Raw genomic sequence first — 16,872 nt, 5'->3', positions numbered from 1 at the left:
TAACAATATAATATAAGTAGTGCCCATTATATATAGTGGCTAAAGGCTGAAAAGGATCCTGCTGCCTTCAGAGAAGTGTCCTGATGCTGTGTGACTTCTGACGTGCGCAAGACTGATGGCTGCGTGCAGGGGACGTGGATGGAGGAACAGGGTACCGTTCTACCAAAGCGCATGTGAGCCATGAGGCTCCGCTCGCCTGAGCATGAACCAGGGGCAACACACCCCAGCTGGGATGGTTGGCAGCCAACGTGCCGGCCTTCAGAGTTGTAATAACTGGTGCACTGCCACCCATCTTTGCGTGGCACGGATCGGGCTCTGGAGAGTCCCTGCTCACATGACTGCCCTGGACTAACACAAGCGTCGTTTGTTTGCTAGCGAAACGCTTTGATCCAAATCAGGTTGTGTTGGGGCAAGAAAATCTTTGATGTTTCTCCTTTCCAACATAGAGGTACTTTCTCAGTATAAGAAGATGGATCAGTATCTATTGATAGCCTGACCTGCTCCAGCAGCAGCTCGATGGTCCCTTAGCACACTTCTTTCTTCTCTGTGTAGTTTACTGACCCTTGGCATGATCCCACCACTATTCCATGTGCACAGACACCCATGCCCACCTAAGGCCTTGCCCCACACGTTGGTCAACTGCAGATAAATTCACCGTGTGAACACAGTGAAAGTCCTGTTGTGGACATGAGTTTGGTTCCAAATTACTTCCTTCTGGCTTAACTGACCACGTGCCCGTGCTCCACCAGTGCTCGGCTGGTTTCACAAAGCACACAGGGACCACTTGGGAGTTAGCAACCACCTTGGATTCCAGCTGTTTGCCAGGGACACCGACATCTGCCCGAGGGAGAGAGCTGGGGCTTCTGTCCAGGCCCTTTCCTCACTGACACCGGGTGGGTGCCCGTAGGCTCCCAAGTCCTCTGCAGAACCCTGAAAAGTTGTTTTGCTCTTCCTCAGCCTGTTGCTGCACTTCGAGGGGCTGGGACCATGCTGATAGTAGCAGCAGAGCCAGCTGACATTCAGAGAGGTCAGCAGCATCTCCATGAGCGCGGGGGTTTGCGTCTTTGTGAGCAATCTTTCCCGAGCACAGCCAGGATACCAGGAAGTGACAGTGATTTCTCTGACATAAGTCTCCCATCCCCTCATTCCTAATATACCTCCTCTAGCAAATCTTGTCTTCAAAGTCACGGTGTGCTCCCTGCAAGTCAGTCTGTCTCTGGCTGGGGGCTCGAAGCCCTCCTGGATTTTGGCAAAGCTTGAGGCAGCCTTGGCCCTGCCCCACGCAGGCGGGTGCTCCGGGTTATAAGGAGGAACATCATCCCTTTGATTTCTGAAAAGCAGGTTGGAATATGTGCTGATGCCCTCCGTGCTAAAAGGAGGAAAGGAGCTCCCACAGCAAATCCAGAGGTGGGTTCCTGGAAGGAATGAAAGGGAGAAGTCATCCTGCTCTTAGCTCCTGAACCAGAGGGGCTGCAGGGCTGGTGTCGGCGTGGGGCGTGCCGGTAGCTGCTCTGCCCCTGCCTGGCCTGGCGTTGCCTGTGCCCTGACGCAGGGTGGCCGGAGGAGGCAGGGCGCGTGGGTAAATGGCTGCTGGGGCGCCAGGCAGAGGCTCTGAGAGCATCCCCTGCGGATGGTGTGATGGCCCCTGTGGCACGTGGGCATAACACTGGTGTCAGGGGCACTGCTGTGCTGTGGGACCTGGGCTGCTTCTTCTCCAGACAGGAATTGGAGCTGGAAACACAGATAATTTTGTATATCTCCTTTTAACACGATAGCATGTGACTCTACACTCAGACGTTGTATCTGGTGCACCAACGTTGTGTTCCTTCGCCTCTGGCACAGTCTGGAAAAGTCTTTTGGCCTGGAGACGGGACGTCAGCTCCTTGGTACTGCCTGCCTGGAAATGCGACTGGGTCCCAAGGCTAAATCTCTCTACATATCTTCTTTGTGTTCTTTAGAAAAGCAGCTGGAGAATGTTTACACACTGCAAACAGAATGTACGACTCCGACTGAGGAACCACAATCTGGTTCAACTGCATGGCAAATTTCTTGGCCATAAAATCTGGCATGCATCACAGAGGCCCTGTCTGTGTACAGATCCACCTGGCATTTGTCATGAGTTCAGACCACGTCTTAAAAAAAAAAAAAATAAACGATGATGCCATTTCTTGTTCATACCAAACACAGTTGTCATTAGATTTGTTATTAACAGGGGATTCTTGATCATGCCATTAAAAGCCTGTTTACCTTTTCAATGGTGTCTTCTCCCATTTATTGGTGTTGCCATGTGAAGCAGAAATACCACCTGAATTGCTGGCAAGGGACTTTGGCTAATATTGTGCCTGGATTGCATTCCAGCTGTGTGGCAGCTGTGGCCCCTGTTCCTTCTCTGACACCTCCTGCAGAACTGTGCCCCAAGTTCCCATAAAATCTCCCCACAAGGTACATTATTTTTTCCTACATCATGACAATTTGGTTGGCTGCGACCAAACCCCAAAACACATGCTGGCAAGGATTGGGAGCGTTCCCCTGTTTCAATTTGAGCATCCATGATGCAACTCCTGCCTTGTGCATGCAAACAGGTAGAGCAAAAGCTCAGAGCTGCCCGACCGGCTGGTAGCCTCTCCCTAAGCCCCAGTGGTAGTGCTGGCTCTCTCTTCTCTTGCAGCTTGTGATTCGTGCAAGCAGGCAAGGTCAGAGGAACGGCTGCACCATGGCAGGGCTGGTGTGTGTATGTATTCATGTGAGTGTTTTCTGCACCACAGATGTGTTCCTTCTCCATGAATCTTGTTCACAATCAAGCTGCAGGCAGCAGGCTCAGCTTCACTTCTGAAACAGCATCTGTCAGAGAGCAAAGCCTGCTTTTCTAATAGAAACAAAATGATGTTTTTAGGGTAGAAGCCTGGGTGTCACAGCTAAGTAACGGTGCGGTTGTTTGCAGGACCCATGTCTGCCTGGTCCATGCAGTGAGTCCTCGTGCTGTTCAGTGTCACCATGTCAGTAATTTTACTTTTGCTTGTGTTTTTAGTTTTCTCCTCTCTGACACTGCTTTAGCTCACAGGCTCTCTCACAACAATCTTTCCCACAACCTAAAGATCATAGAATCATAGAATCATGAAGGTTGGAAAGGACCTCAAGGATCATCAAGTCCAACCGTCAACCCAACACCACCTAACTCACTAAACCATGTCCCGAAGCACCACATCTCCACGTTTCTTGAACACAGATATTCTCATTAAACTCGAAACAGAGCTTGACATTTGACATCAAATCCGGACCTTAGCTCCTAGAAGCCTGAACCCTGGGCTGAGGGTTTTGAGTTGAGCTAGCAAAAACAAGAGCCAGCACACCAGCAAACACAAAGGCATGTACGCATCCTGTCCGCATGGAATGGGACATGAGCCTCACTTGATGCTACAACCATCTCTTGAGTTTCCTCTGAGACACGTTGTGTCTGAGGCAGGTCACCTTGCGTATAGCTGTGCCCGTATTTCTGTGTGCGTCAATGTGATCGACACCAGCACATTTCACGTGTAGCTTCATGGACTGGATTTCTCTGCTGGGCTGTGTAAAGTTCCGGTTCTTGTCTTACCAAATGACGTGCATTTACAGCTAACTGGACTGGAGTTTCAGAGGGATGGAAATCAAGGGATGGCAGAGGGGGGCAGCACAGGAGAGGACACATCCTGGCAACATCCCGATAATGATGATGTGGCCGTTATCCAAGGATTTGGGAAGAAGTACTAGTAAGAAAGATGAATGCTTGGTAAGGTAAGTCCCAAATATTATTGGATGTCACAGCTGGCAGCTGTGATAGCACGAAGGTGATCATTTCCTAAGCAAATACCACAGGAAGAGGCATGGCTGTTTCATGGGCTGGATTGAGATCAGCTGTAGTGATTCTGTCCTGAGCGTTTTACAGTTCAGACTGCGTATCAAAAGACAGGTTTTAATTCTGATAATTCACTGTTTTGGTTAGTTTGATGGGATTTAGAGCTGAAGAACAAGTACATGGAATCGCTTTTAGCAGAGGAACAAAAACTACCAGGAGTTCATATTTGGAGGAAAGAGAGAAATCACCCTGGGAAGAGCTCCCTAAATAATTGTATTTGAGCATGATGCAAAGGACTTGGGTGCTTTGAAGTGGATCCCTCTGTGCCCTCTCCCTCAGGTGAGCATGTAAACATGGAAGGGACTTTGCACCTCTGGAACAACATCATTGCATCTCGAAAAGAAACTAAAAGAAGGAAACCGAGCGCTGGTAGAGAACGTAGCATAACAAATAAAAGGTTTATAAATAGCTTTCTGTCCAGCTCACTGTGCGGTGAGGTCTTTCTTTTCATGCTTGCTCTTACCGGTGTTCTCAAAGGGGTCCCTGGCTTGCAGTCAACTATCTACAGGACACCCAAATCCTGTGACAATGTCCCTTGGATCTGGGGGCACAGCTGGTGTCTGCTCACTGATCTCTGCTGATCTCCAGCCGACGGGGGCTCTCCCTCCCTGCCCACGCACCCGCGCAGGCTCGGCTGCCCCCATGAACAAAGCTTTCCTCCCTGGGGGGGGTCTTGTTTGGCCGTCTCTAAGGCATAAGGAAGGAGAAGGAGGCTGATGGTAAATGTCTCGGCAGTTGCACCCCAATTCCCATTTGATTAACACCTATCATAAAATACATGGTAAACGCAATCCAATTAATAAAGCAGTTTTACTCACTGCTACAAAAAGTGAGCAAAGCAAGTCCATCAGCCATGGATATGGATTAGAGAGATCAAGTGGTGCAGAAATAAAACAAGCAGAGTTAAAAGAAAAATTGGATTTTTTTTTTAGAGAACAAATAGTAAAATGATATTCAGCTCCATGAATAAATAAAAAACAGCAACAAAAATGGCCCAGGCAGGAATAAGTGTGGCCACTAGCCAGTGAAGACAGTTAGGTATTAAAAATAATCGAAATGTTTATAAGGCATTAATGCTCCCAGGCAGCAGGAGGAGATGGGGAAAATACCTCAGCTAGCATCATCATGGTCTAACACAACAAATGAGCACTTTGTCCGAGATTTCAGGTGATAAAAAAACTACAGGGTAAGAATACAATTTGTACCAGATTTTCTGGAATTCGGGTTTGTCAGGCAAATACAGTGGCTTCTTTTTTTTACATTGCATAGCTAATGACATACAGCATTTGACTAAATATCCCAAAACGCACCATTTCCACATTTATATGCTGAGCTGCATAGTTCACAGGCTGCCCCTGAGCCCCAGGACACACTTGAGCTGAGCTGGGATAAAGTAGCCCATGGTAAATCCAATTACGGAGCAATGAGGAGCATCAGAAAGCTTAGTCTCCTCTGGGTACACCAGTCTGACAGGAGAACACTGTCAGCTCCTCTCAGCTTTAAAGACCTGGGAAAAATTGGTGAGAGTGAAGAAAAAAATAAAAAATAAGGGCTGCCTTGATGTTACTATGATGACAGATTTTATTCTCCTATAGCCAAAAGAAAATACAACTGAGTCTAGTGCAGAATCTAAATCCATAGAAAGAAACCCTGGGATCTAAGAGGCTCCTGAATGTCTACGTCAGGAACAGGCAGATGAAAATCAAAGCTAAGCAGCATCAGCTGGGAAATTGAGAAGTATTGCAGAACCACACGGACCTGCTGCCAGCAGGAGGGGTTGCTGGAGGGGCTTCACCACCCACCCTTAGCTGGTGAGATTCCCAGTAACGGGCTAGCTAGTCCAAAACCTCGTGGTGTAGTGTTCATAGGCTCCTAGGATAATTCCAGCTGGGAGGTCTCTGGTCCACAGCCCTGCTCAGAGCAGGGTCAGCGCAGTAGACGGGGGCTGCACGTGTGACGTGTGGCTGCACGAGGGGTAACAATTTTAAGCTGAAAGAGGGGAGATTTAGACTAGACATTAGGAAGAAATGTTTTCCTGTGTGGGGGGTGAGGCAGTGGCACGGGCTGCCCAGAGAAGCTGTGGATGCCCCATCCCTGGAGGATGCCAAGGCAGGATCAAACATTTTCTGGAGTGAGGCACCATCTGATTAAATCACTGTCACTTGCAGCGGATAATCCCGTGGGAAGTAAAACGGTGACAGGGAGCTCAAGACACACACCCAGTAGTTCAAGGAGCAGCACGAGGAGGCGATGAGCCAGGAATTGGGGGGACTGCAGCACTGGCCATGCCATCCCCATCAGTCCCATGGGCTATCAGAGCTGGGGGTGCAACAGGGTCCATCAACAGCCCCAGACACAGCGAGGGGATGAACTGGGACCAGGGACCCCAGTCTGGAGGAGGAGATGGGACAGGAGACAAGGCTACAAGACAGGTCCAAGGTCCATGCAGCATCCAGAGCTCAGGCAGGGATGGGAGACCCAGGCCTGAGCTGAAATGAGGCCCTGGGCCATCAGCAGAAGGCATGTGGGTGGCAGGTGGAGGGCGGTTAACACCCATTAGTGCCCATGAGGCCCTGACATGCTGTATCTTAAAGGAAGTGCCAGGCTTTGACATCAAAAAGTCATGCAGTGCTGCCTGGGGAGCTTGGAGCAGGCTAGGGCGCTGGCTGGAGCGCTATTTTTTGGAAACCGTGTGCAGACAGTGAAGGTGTGGGAGTGGCAGTATGCACTGTCACAGTTTCTTCCACAGAAAGAGGAGATGGGGAGCCTGGATGCCAAGAGTGATTTGCAGGTCATGACTGAGTGGGTGAAGGAAGGTCTAACATCTGCCCTGCCAGTGTTTCTCTGCCCATGTGGCTGCGTGCTCATCACATCCCAGCAGCTCCACAGCTCCGTCTGCCCTCCCTCCGCCTCCCAGGCCATTACCAATGTGTTCCTCCCCAAAAAGAGTAAAGAAAAGCTGCAGAGTGTCCAGGGGAGCTGCCTTCACCTTCAGCACTGGAACTGCTCTGCTTTCCTGCACTGATCTTCCTCCACTAAATGCCTTCCTTACACCAATGTTCTCATTTAAACCTAAGCATCCCCTAGCTCCTATCTTCAGTGACCAAGACTTCATTTCTGATTTTTCTGCCCTTTTTTGAGTAGGGATCATCTGTACTTTGCAGTTTCAGGTGTACAGGAACTGACTCAGGCTTTGACCCCTTGAATCAATAAGAAACTCACCCAATACTCCATCTCCAACACTAGCAAGAAGCCTGGAAAAGAGCGTAGGAACAGTGCATTTATCTACGATCACTTTCCAACCTGTTCCTTGTTGGAGGATGCAGTTTTTGTGACTCCTCCTATTACAGATGCATGGTCCCAAACTGCATGCTTACTGACAGCTTTCAATTTACATCTGTGCTTTGGGTTAAAACTCCAACATAATTTTATTTTTAGGCAATTTCATATACCTGCAAACAGGTTGTGTTTTCATGTATGTAACTGCTGAGGGTGATGTCATGTATGTAATTACTGACATGCAGTTAATGCCTTTAGATCCATCCATCCCAGTACACAAGTTTCTGAAGTTCCTTAATTCATCTTTTTGCTCCACATCTTCTGAGCCATGTGTTAAAATTTTGCACCCCCTGTCAATCTGCCTGAGAGTGCATCAGAGAACGTGGCTGTAAGGAGCTCTTTGGTGCAAGCCACCGCATGGACCTTCCTTGGCAATGCTGGCTGTCGCAAAGTGTCCCTCCTGCCCTCGCCAGCTGGTGTCCTGCTCACAAGACATCCCCCAAAGCTGGGGTTGCAGAGGCGGTGGCTGAGTAGGGAAGATTGTGAGCTGTCTGCACCCCGCATAAGAGCAGCATGTCCAAGCCATTTCAGTCAGGTCCTGGGTCTACTTAACCAAGTGGCAGGGCACAGTCACTCCCAGCATTTGCACGCACGGTAGTCATTAACCAATCTGGTGACTGGTTAAATTAATGCGTTTGGGTTTGAGAAATGCAGCAACACGCTGATGTACATTTTAGGCAACTGCGGTATGAAGAGCAGAGCCCCAGGAGCTGCAGAGCACTGACCCGTAGCCTCACTTCTGACGCAGAGGCTGGGTCTGCTTTGCCATTTAAATATGCAACAGCACATCAATCAGAGTTTCTGTTCCTTGCTCTTAGAAGACCAGTGGTGAAGAAAAACAATTTGTCCTTTAGTACAACTGAGCTTAAACTGTAACCTTGGAGGCACAGCATTGTCAGATGTCCCTGCTTCCCTCCTGTGTGTTTCCTTCACACTCATCCCAGGATGAGCACCAAAAGGGCTCGTAGCCAAGGCTGGGGCAGCACATTAGTTAAACATGGGTGACCAGGAATGCTGCTGAAAAGAGCAAAGATCTCCTAAGGTCACAGCATGGCATCCTTTGCCTTGTGAGCCCCAGACCATGGTGTTATCCTGCTCAATGCCTTTGAGCGGGCAACAGGGTGCTGCCCCTTCTTGCTGCATGACGCACGGCTCCCCGAACATGTCGGGACACGACCGCCTGGGATGCGTTATCCCGTGGGTCCAGCCTGTCCAGAGCACTTGCTCCAAGGGAAGCATGCCCATGTCTTGTACCCAAGAGGGTGACAAGAGTGTTAAGGGACTTGCAGGAGAGGGTCCTGCAGGATCTCCAGAGGAGAGCTCCTTCTCCCACTGCTCCCATTTTAACTGCCCTAATTTAATCCTTTTTGCCTAAGCTTGATCACTTGTGGGGCAGGGACTTGTGTCTGTCTTGTCTTGAAGTTCCAGTCATCCTCCAGCCAGGTCTCTGCTGCCCATTGAAGAGGTTTTACACCTCCAGTCAATTTTGGCAGGCCTGGGGCACCTGGCCCTGCCACTTCCTGATGGATTCTTTTGTTCCTGGTTCATGGACTAGGGACTCTTCTTTGAACCACGTTGGTTGTGTGAACCAAGCTGTGCCAGCTTTGATGCCACATCTCCCCAGTTGCTGCATTCTCCAGGCATTGTTTCTGTAACTCCCCCAAAAATTCATCAATTTTTTTGCTCCCTGCCACCATGGGGTCAAAGCTTTTTCCCAGCAGCTGCGCGATGTACAAACGTGTATTGCACACCTTTGACAACCAGCCACCTCTCAGCCTCCCAGATGCACCATCCGCTCTTGTTCTGCCGTGGCTCCGACTGAATAAAGAGCTCGTTTTCTTCTTCAGTGCATAAGAAGAAAAACTCACAGTAAAGATGCACCTCTTCCAGGAAAGCCCTCCCGAAGCAGGCGGTGGAAGAACCATGGTGCAGGGCTCATATGGTGGTCGCAGTAGGACCTGTGGCCCTGGCAGGGACTGCACACTCGCTCCTTTGGCTCTCCCATCAGTCCCCAGAGCACAGCAGCACGTGGCTGTGACCTTCCAGGAGCGTGTCACAGCCCCCCATACGGCAGGCACAGCATCGCTCCCTTGCCTGTGTCCTGGGAAAGCACTTTCCCAGGTGGAGAAAGGCTCTGTGGGGAAACATTTTCACTTCTTCCATCCTTTGGAGGACACTGGTGAGAAGGTGGCCCTCACCTGCATCCCACCCTTTTTCCCCAGAGTGCTCACCTCCCTTTCACCTATCCAGAGACTCTTTTCTCTTCTGGGCACCCTCCCAGATCACGACTTGACACAAGCCATACTAAAAAACGCTCAGATGATGGACAGGAACCAGGCTTTGGTGCCCCTGGGCATCCCTACAGAGTGGGTCCCCCCGCCCCGGCTCTCCTGGGGGCGCATTTTATGATCCAGCAGCGCTGGCTGGTGATCAACTCACACCAGACAGAGTTTGTTGCAGCACCTGGGATGCTGGATGGTACCCCCACGCTAGCAACAGTGGTGTTTTCACAGCACTCTTCCCACAGCCTCCTTTCCTAACGTGGATCTTCTCAAATCCCGCAACAGGAGAAAAGGACTCTGAAAAGAGAGGGCACTTTGTGCTGTGTCCACTGGGAATGGACGTGTTGTGTGCACACAGGATAATTTCTTTGGCTCTGTCCCAAATGGAGAGCTTCACTGTGACTTTCGACAAGCTTTCAGCAAGGTCTCAAAGTCCAGCAAAGTGGCTGTATGAAAAGCCGTTGGAAGTTGAGCTCCAAGGACAGAGACTGCTTTTCAAGCTCATGTTGCTGCTCCTTGGTATACAGCTGCTCTGAATAAGCAAACTCCACAGAAAAGATGAAATTTGAGGATCTCCTGCTGGAAATTGGTGGCTTTGGCAGATTCCAGATTTTTATTTTGTTTAGCCTCTGCCTCCCAAGGATCAACCTTCCCATGCACTTCCTGCTGCACAATTTTCTTGCTGCTACTCCCCGTCACCACTGTGCAATTCCACACCAAGAGGCATTTGTGAACCTCACCACGGAGGAAGTTCTGCTCATCAGCATCCCCCAGGAGCCCGACGGCACTTTCAGGTCCTGTGAGATGTTTGTGCAGCCTCAGTTCCATCTGCTGCTCAACTCCTCTCTGCAACCAGAAAACAACTCCATCATCCAGAACTGCCAGCACGGATGGGTCTATGACCACTCACAGTTCACCTCCACCATCTCCACCCAGGTAATGCCTGGCCTGTGACCTAGCCAAAAATGAAATTATCTCAGTGATTTGAGGACCAGATGAAGAATCATTAGCTGGGTGCACGGAGTCAGAGCTGAATCTTTCAATTTTAACCAGTGGAAAGGACTTGTTTAGAGATTTCCTGGGGTGGGGAAGCTCTCTGAAGCTCAGAAGCTGACTTTCATTATTATTCTTCCAAGCATCTTGCTTAGATTGATAGTTAGAAGCCAACATTTCTTGTTATAAGCATCTTAATTTCTCCAGGTCATTGGGAGATTGGAGGGTGGGGGAGACACACATACAGGATTTCCTCTGCCTGGACCACATGGCATTTGCACAGGATTACACCCTTATCAGGACTTCATATGAGGCCACGACTTGCTTTTTTGATTTTCCAAACACTTTGTAACTTCTGTTCCCTTGGAGACCCCTCCTCCGGCTTCCTCCCTGCTCTCCAAGATTTTGCCGCCCCTCTTCTCTCACCACCAGTGTCTCTTGCTGTCAAGCCAAACATGCCCTCCATGGGCTTTCTGCTGAGATGGAGCACGCTGGCCAATCAGAACCCCAAGGTCCCTGCCCAGCAAACATTAACCATCCATTTTCTGAAATGCTTTGCTCAGCCTAACAGTGATACCTCTAGGTGTTAATGCTTTACCTTCCTGGAGAGGTGGCCCAAAGCACAGGAGGTCTCGGGAAAGGGGACAGTTGGTCAGACAAGAGGAGCACGGCTGGGTTTGAAATGATAGCAGCTGACTGTCTTGGTGAGAGCACGGCAAGTCTGAACCTCGAGCTGGTGCCTCCTCCCCACCACCCAAACACCCCCCATTTTTTTATCAGGCACGGAAGCGAGGGTCAGATGTGCACCAGGTCGGTACCGGTTTTTCTGCACTGTTTCAGGGAGAAAGGTGTAAAGCACCTTTGGGGGAAAAGGCAGGGGAGCTGCTCCACAGCACAGATGCTGAGCAGGGATTCTCACAATGCTGCACCCACAGCGCAGTAGCTTCAGGACATGTCCAAGGCGCCAGGGCTTTCTCTGGAGTCTTTTGCTCTTGCAGCAAGAAAGGTTGCTCCAGGTCTGGCTGGCCTCAGCAGAGAGGCTGCGAGGCTGGGCTGATGATTAAATCAAGTTTTGCCAAGGTTGCACGTACAGAAAATTAACTCTGCAGCTTGGGCACAGCATTCTGTAATGATTAGCAACATTTGTACCTCCAAGGAAGTAAGATGATGCTCATTAACCTAATTAGGAAAAATGTCTAGACCAGCTTCCCAGTAAGGAATCAGTAAGTTAGCATCAGGAGCAGGTATTTGGTCTGACTCCCCACCTGCCCGCCTTCCTCCTTGCACAGACAACTTCAAAGGAAACTGGTCGGGGCAACAGTAACTGGACATCAACACAACATTCCCCAGTGAAGGTCGAGGCATGTCTTAAGCTCACTGCCCTGCAGCACCCTGCCAATGCCCATCTCCCCAGGACGATCCCAGGAGGGTGCCAGGAGGAGCTGGGGCAGAGCTGCACCCAGGCAGGCTGAGAACAGCTATCACAGGGGTCAGGCGAGGAACAGGGGCTCTCTCCATGATGAGTGGTACCCAGGAAAGCTTTCTGATGCCCAGAGAGCATCCACAGAGGGGCTGTCACAGTGGGAGACCTCAGAGTTTTTTAAGTAGCAGGTTTACACTTTTCAGGAATCCGGCACGCTCCTATGTGCCGTTTAGCGCAGGATTCTTCCCTTCCATCAGATTCAGACAATATAAATCGCAAGACATGATGGCTGAGCACCGAGGGGGAAGGGGTGTGAAAAGGGCACTAAGTGTCATTTTGACCTTGTGTTTCAGTGGGACCTCGTGTGTGAGCAGCGTGGACTGAACCAGGCAACCGCAACCTTCTTCTTCATCGGCGTCACGGTGGGGGCTGTGGTGTTTGGATACCTTTCAGACAGGTTTGAACTCTTTCAGGCTCTTCTTCAAGAACTTCACAAACCTGTGACCTGCAAAAGGCAAACAGAGAGGCAGAGAAAGGGGGAAACACAATCATAAAGGGAGAATCCAGCCTCCCACATTGGATTAAAGTCATACTGGGAAGCAATGCAGGGGCTAAACGTTCCATAGATCAGCCATTTAGCAACCCACAGAGAAGCAGCTCTGGCCTTGGTTAGGAGTAAGATGCACTGCAGTGACGACCACAACACTGTGGCCAGCATTGCTGCAGGAACCATAAAAAAAATGCAAAAAAAACCCAAACCACCATCTGCAAGATGGATTTCAGAAAAGACAACTGTCTAAAAAAGGAGAAAGCTGGCTGAAACAAAGCCAGGACAAGAGGCTGAAAGAGTTAACTCCTTGCAAGTTATGTGGAAATTGGTTAAGGACACCCGAGTGAGGGGTTCAGAGCAAATGTGTGCCCTAGCTGAAAACAAAAAGAGGCATTTCCTTCCTCTGGGAGCAAACAAGCATTGAAGGGAAAAAGCTGCACAGTGTGGAGCATCCAGAGACTTAGCGCTGAAGGTGGGAATTTTTACGTCCGTATCTTTTGGGTATATCAGTATACTTTTATATAGTATAGGACACCTGGCTGATCTTCAAACTGTGTCTTGGCTTTGTAACTAAAGTGGTTTTATAGCACAGTTGGAGAGAAAGAAATTCAGAACCATCAAAAGGAGCAGGACAAAATAAGGCAGAAGAGAAGGTCTCTGCTAGAGCAAAATGAAAAGTAATTTGTATTTCAAATGGATTGTGAGGGGAAAGAGCCAGTAGAAGATCAAGGCGAAAAGGAGCATCTGGAAGTAAAAAGGCTGCAGTATGAGACATAAATTAGTTTGTGCTCACAGTGGGAGAATGTGTTGGAGCTGGAGCTTTGAAATAAGCTGATAGAAGGCGGCTTAGAGAAACCCACCAGGTGAATGCCAGGAAACTGCCCGGAGCAGGGAGCAGTCATCCTTGAATCCTATGGGGCCTTTGAGATTAATTGGTTTCCAAAAATGACCTCAGGAACTCCATTCCAGGCAGCCTGATACCTGTCTGTACCAGGCAAATTAGTAGAAACTATTCTGAAAGGTTGAGTCAGCGGCTGTATGGGTGGATGTGACATCCTGGAAGAATCAGGGGGGTTTTGGCAAAGGATTTGTTCCTTACAGACATACTGGATTTCTCTGACGGCACTAACAGGGATGTGGATGGGGAGACACCATCTGCATGGATTTCAGGAAGTTTCCTTACCAAAGGTTTCTAAAGAAACTCAGCTCCCCTAGGCTCAAGAAGGTCTCTGCATGACTAGATAATTGATTAAAAGCCAGGAAGGAGAGGGGAGATTTAAGTGTTTGTTTGTGACAATGGAGAGGGACTTGTGCTTGGATTTGTGTGCTTTTCAGCACATTTATAAATTGTTTGGAAAAGGAGGGAGTGGGGAAGGTGATGCTGAACAATCAGGATGGTAGGGATGAGATCCAAGTGTGCAGAGCTGCAGAAGGAGCTGATGTGACTGGATGGGAGCATCAGAAGACAAAATTCCAGGGCAGATTAATCTAAAATAGAGGAACAATTCTAAAGTCTTATTTAAAATTAAGGCCTCTGAGCTGACCCTAGGTGCTCAGGAGCAGGACTTTGGGGTTAAAACAGATAGATCTAGGCAAACATCCACTCAGCAATGAGTAATGGCTGGGGAAGCAAATGGAAAATTAAGAAACATTAGGAAAGGAATATAAAATCAAAGAGAATATGACTATGCAGCAACATGTAACTGCATGGTGGCCCCCCATCTTGAATCCTGTGTGCAGTTTTGACTTCCCTTCAACCCTCCTTCCCCGTCTCAAAAGGATGCAGAAGAAATGGAGAAAATTCAGAGAAGCTAACAAAAAAGACCCAAGTTGTGTCTTGACTTCCCATTTAGCCAGACCAGGAACCTTCAATCTGCGAAAGTGGCAGCTAACGCGGGTTTGACAGCCAGCGGTGCCGGGCAGGTCAAGAAAGGCTTGCAGCCCATTCATCGCAGTGGCGGCAGTGTGTCCGGTCAATCTGCAGTAAATTTGGCTGATATGTTAAAGCTCAGGTGTCGCACCCCCTGTCTCCCCTAAGACTCCTTAAAAGCTGATGTCTCCTTCGCAACCTTCTGTTTCTCTAACAGAGAAGACGTCCCACTTCTTTGTGCTAACAGTAATGCAGAGATTTCATCTCTAGTGCTCCGGGGTGAAAACCATCTGGTCCTGGCATTTTGCCACAGTTCAAGTTCATTTTGTTCTAGGCCTCTACAGACAATTGTATTTGAGAACATCTCTACTGACAAATTTTACCCTGGTAAACCCTCCAACAACCTTCACTGTAAACATATACACACAAAAATATTTATGTTGTTTCTCTTATTGTGTGCTCTCTTCTAAACACTCCTTTTGTACCTTGTCCTTGTACTGATTTGGCTATATGATGCTTTGGCAGACTTCCAGATTAGGGTATTTAGGAAAATGGCTTTTTAATTAATTGTCATGCTTGTACAGTTTGCTCCTTTTACTATATTTTCTACATTTAACCTTTCAGAGGTTGTATATTCCTACCTTTCCCTTTTAAGACAATTTTAACAGCATTATTGCTTTGGGACATGGGTTAGTGGGTTGGGTGGTGTGGGGTTGACAGTTGGACTTGATGATCCCTGAGGTCTTTTTCCAGCCTTAATGATTCGATGATTCCATGATTATTTCTAGCAGCCTCGCTGTAGCCTGCAGTTCGATCCTGCCAACTCGCCTCTGCTCGCAGGTGGCATGCATTTGCCGAGAGAGCCTAGCAATGGTCCATAAATAGCTGCCTTGTGACCTGCAAGGGATCTTACGGGTGTATATCCTTCCTACTGTATTTTCAAAAGAAATCTTCATTTTAAAAAAGTATCTTCTTTCTTAGGCAGTTACTCTTTTGGAAACAAGATCCAGCTCTGCCATGTTTCCTGCTCCAACCCAGGGGCATTGCGATGACTTTTGCGAACTGGCTTTGCTTAAATTTCAAAGCAGATCCAGCAGACTGCCTGGGCCTGAGCCACAGGTGGTTTTTTCTTCAGTAAATTCATTAACTAGCTGCTGCATGAAGTAATTTATGGTCATTTTTAAGAAAATTATTATGACATTTTGTGCTGGCACATCACTTTTTCCCCTAGAGCAATCATTCTTGCCTCCATCCTTCTGAGGTGGCCACTAAGAGAGCTCTAATGCCAGAATCAGACCAGGATTTCAGTCCCTATAGACTGAACATTACCTGTTGACAGGGTTAATTTACTACTCCAGTGTCGTAAGTAGGGGCACTCCGCTGTTCGGCAAACTGAGCGCCATGTGGCTGCTTGCTTCCTCTTCCCCTGGTGAGATGGGGGAAAAGAGTTGAAAAAAAAAAAAAGAGAAAACAAAAGGTGGAACCTCGTGAGTTGAGGTAATGACAAATTTAATAATACAACACAAGAAAAAGAGAAGAGAACAACAACAACAACATCATCACATGCAGTGCTGACGTTCATCAGGAGACTGTGCTCTGTTTTGGTTTTTAGATTTTCATAGGTTGTGCAGAAATACCTACACACGTATTTCTCTGTGTGTGTGTGTGTGTGTGTGTGTGTGCATTTGTGTGTCTTTGATCTTCTGTATTTCTCCACTCTCTACACCAGGGGTAAGAGGGTCCTACAGCTTCCAAAACCCTTGGAGAAAGACCTCCTAGCAGATTCCTCATAGACCCCTTAGGACATCAGGGGGCTGACAATTGGATTCCTTTTGTTTTCCTTTGGGATCTTTGTTTTCCCTTCAAGGTTCAGAGCGAAAGTGTCACGGTTCTCTCTCCTCCTCTAGAGTGGTGGCAGTGGCTGGTCCTGAGGGAGCCATGGGAGGAGGACATGCTGAGCCAGGCGTGGGGACAGCCATTGAAGGGAGCAGGGTGTGCTGGCAGCATGGGATTTCAAACTGACATCAATGCTTCTGATGATGGTGTTGAACAGGGGAGCCCGATGTACTGTTTTGATCAGTGCTGCTCTTTCCTTGGGAGAGCCTTGTGCTAGACACCGATGGGGCAGGCTGGCCCTCCAGATGGGATTGCCCCACTGTGGTACTGGCTGTATGTTTCCTCCTCTCTGGGGTGTTGCATAGAATCATAGAATCACAGAATGGTTTGGGTTGGAAGGGACCTTAAAGCCCATCGAGTGCCACCCCCTGCCATGGGCAGGGACACCTCCCACCAGCCCAGGTTGCTCAAAGCCTCATCCAGCCTGGCCTTGAACCCCTCCAGGGATGGGGCATCCACAGCTTCTCTGGGCAGCCTGTTCCAGTGTCTCACCACCCTCACAGTGAAAAATGCATCTCGCACTCTTTGCAGAGCGGGCAATGTTTTCATTTTCCTTCTCGAGCCTCTGGTTTGCACCATTTCAAACCCCACTCCTGGAGCAGGTTTCCAGCTGCTGTAAACCAGCCT

The 16,872-nt window shown here is 48.8% G+C and overlaps 1 protein-coding gene across 1 annotated transcript in view; it reads left to right on the top strand.

Annotated features, from left to right (window-relative positions):
* The first annotated feature begins 9,990 nt into the window (after nucleotides 1-9,990).
* Nucleotides 9,991-16,872, top strand: part of SLC22A7 (solute carrier family 22 (organic anion transporter), member 7) — an 8,874-nt gene continuing 1,992 nt past the window's right edge. Inside the window, exons 1-2 of the mRNA XM_010074830.1 lie at nucleotides 9,991-10,449; nucleotides 12,283-12,386. Of these exons, the coding sequence (XP_010073132.1) occupies nucleotides 10,072-10,449; nucleotides 12,283-12,386 (482 nt within the window). The 5' untranslated portion in view covers nucleotides 9,991-10,071. The remainder of the gene's footprint in view (nucleotides 10,450-12,282; nucleotides 12,387-16,872) is intronic.

Source organism: Pterocles gutturalis, unplaced genomic scaffold, assembly GCF_000699245.1.
Source record: "Pterocles gutturalis isolate BGI_N339 unplaced genomic scaffold, ASM69924v1 scaffold43117, whole genome shotgun sequence".
Classification (NCBI taxonomy): domain Eukaryota; kingdom Metazoa; phylum Chordata; class Aves; order Pterocliformes; family Pteroclidae; genus Pterocles; species Pterocles gutturalis.
This window is presented reverse-complemented; position numbering and strand designations above follow the sequence as displayed.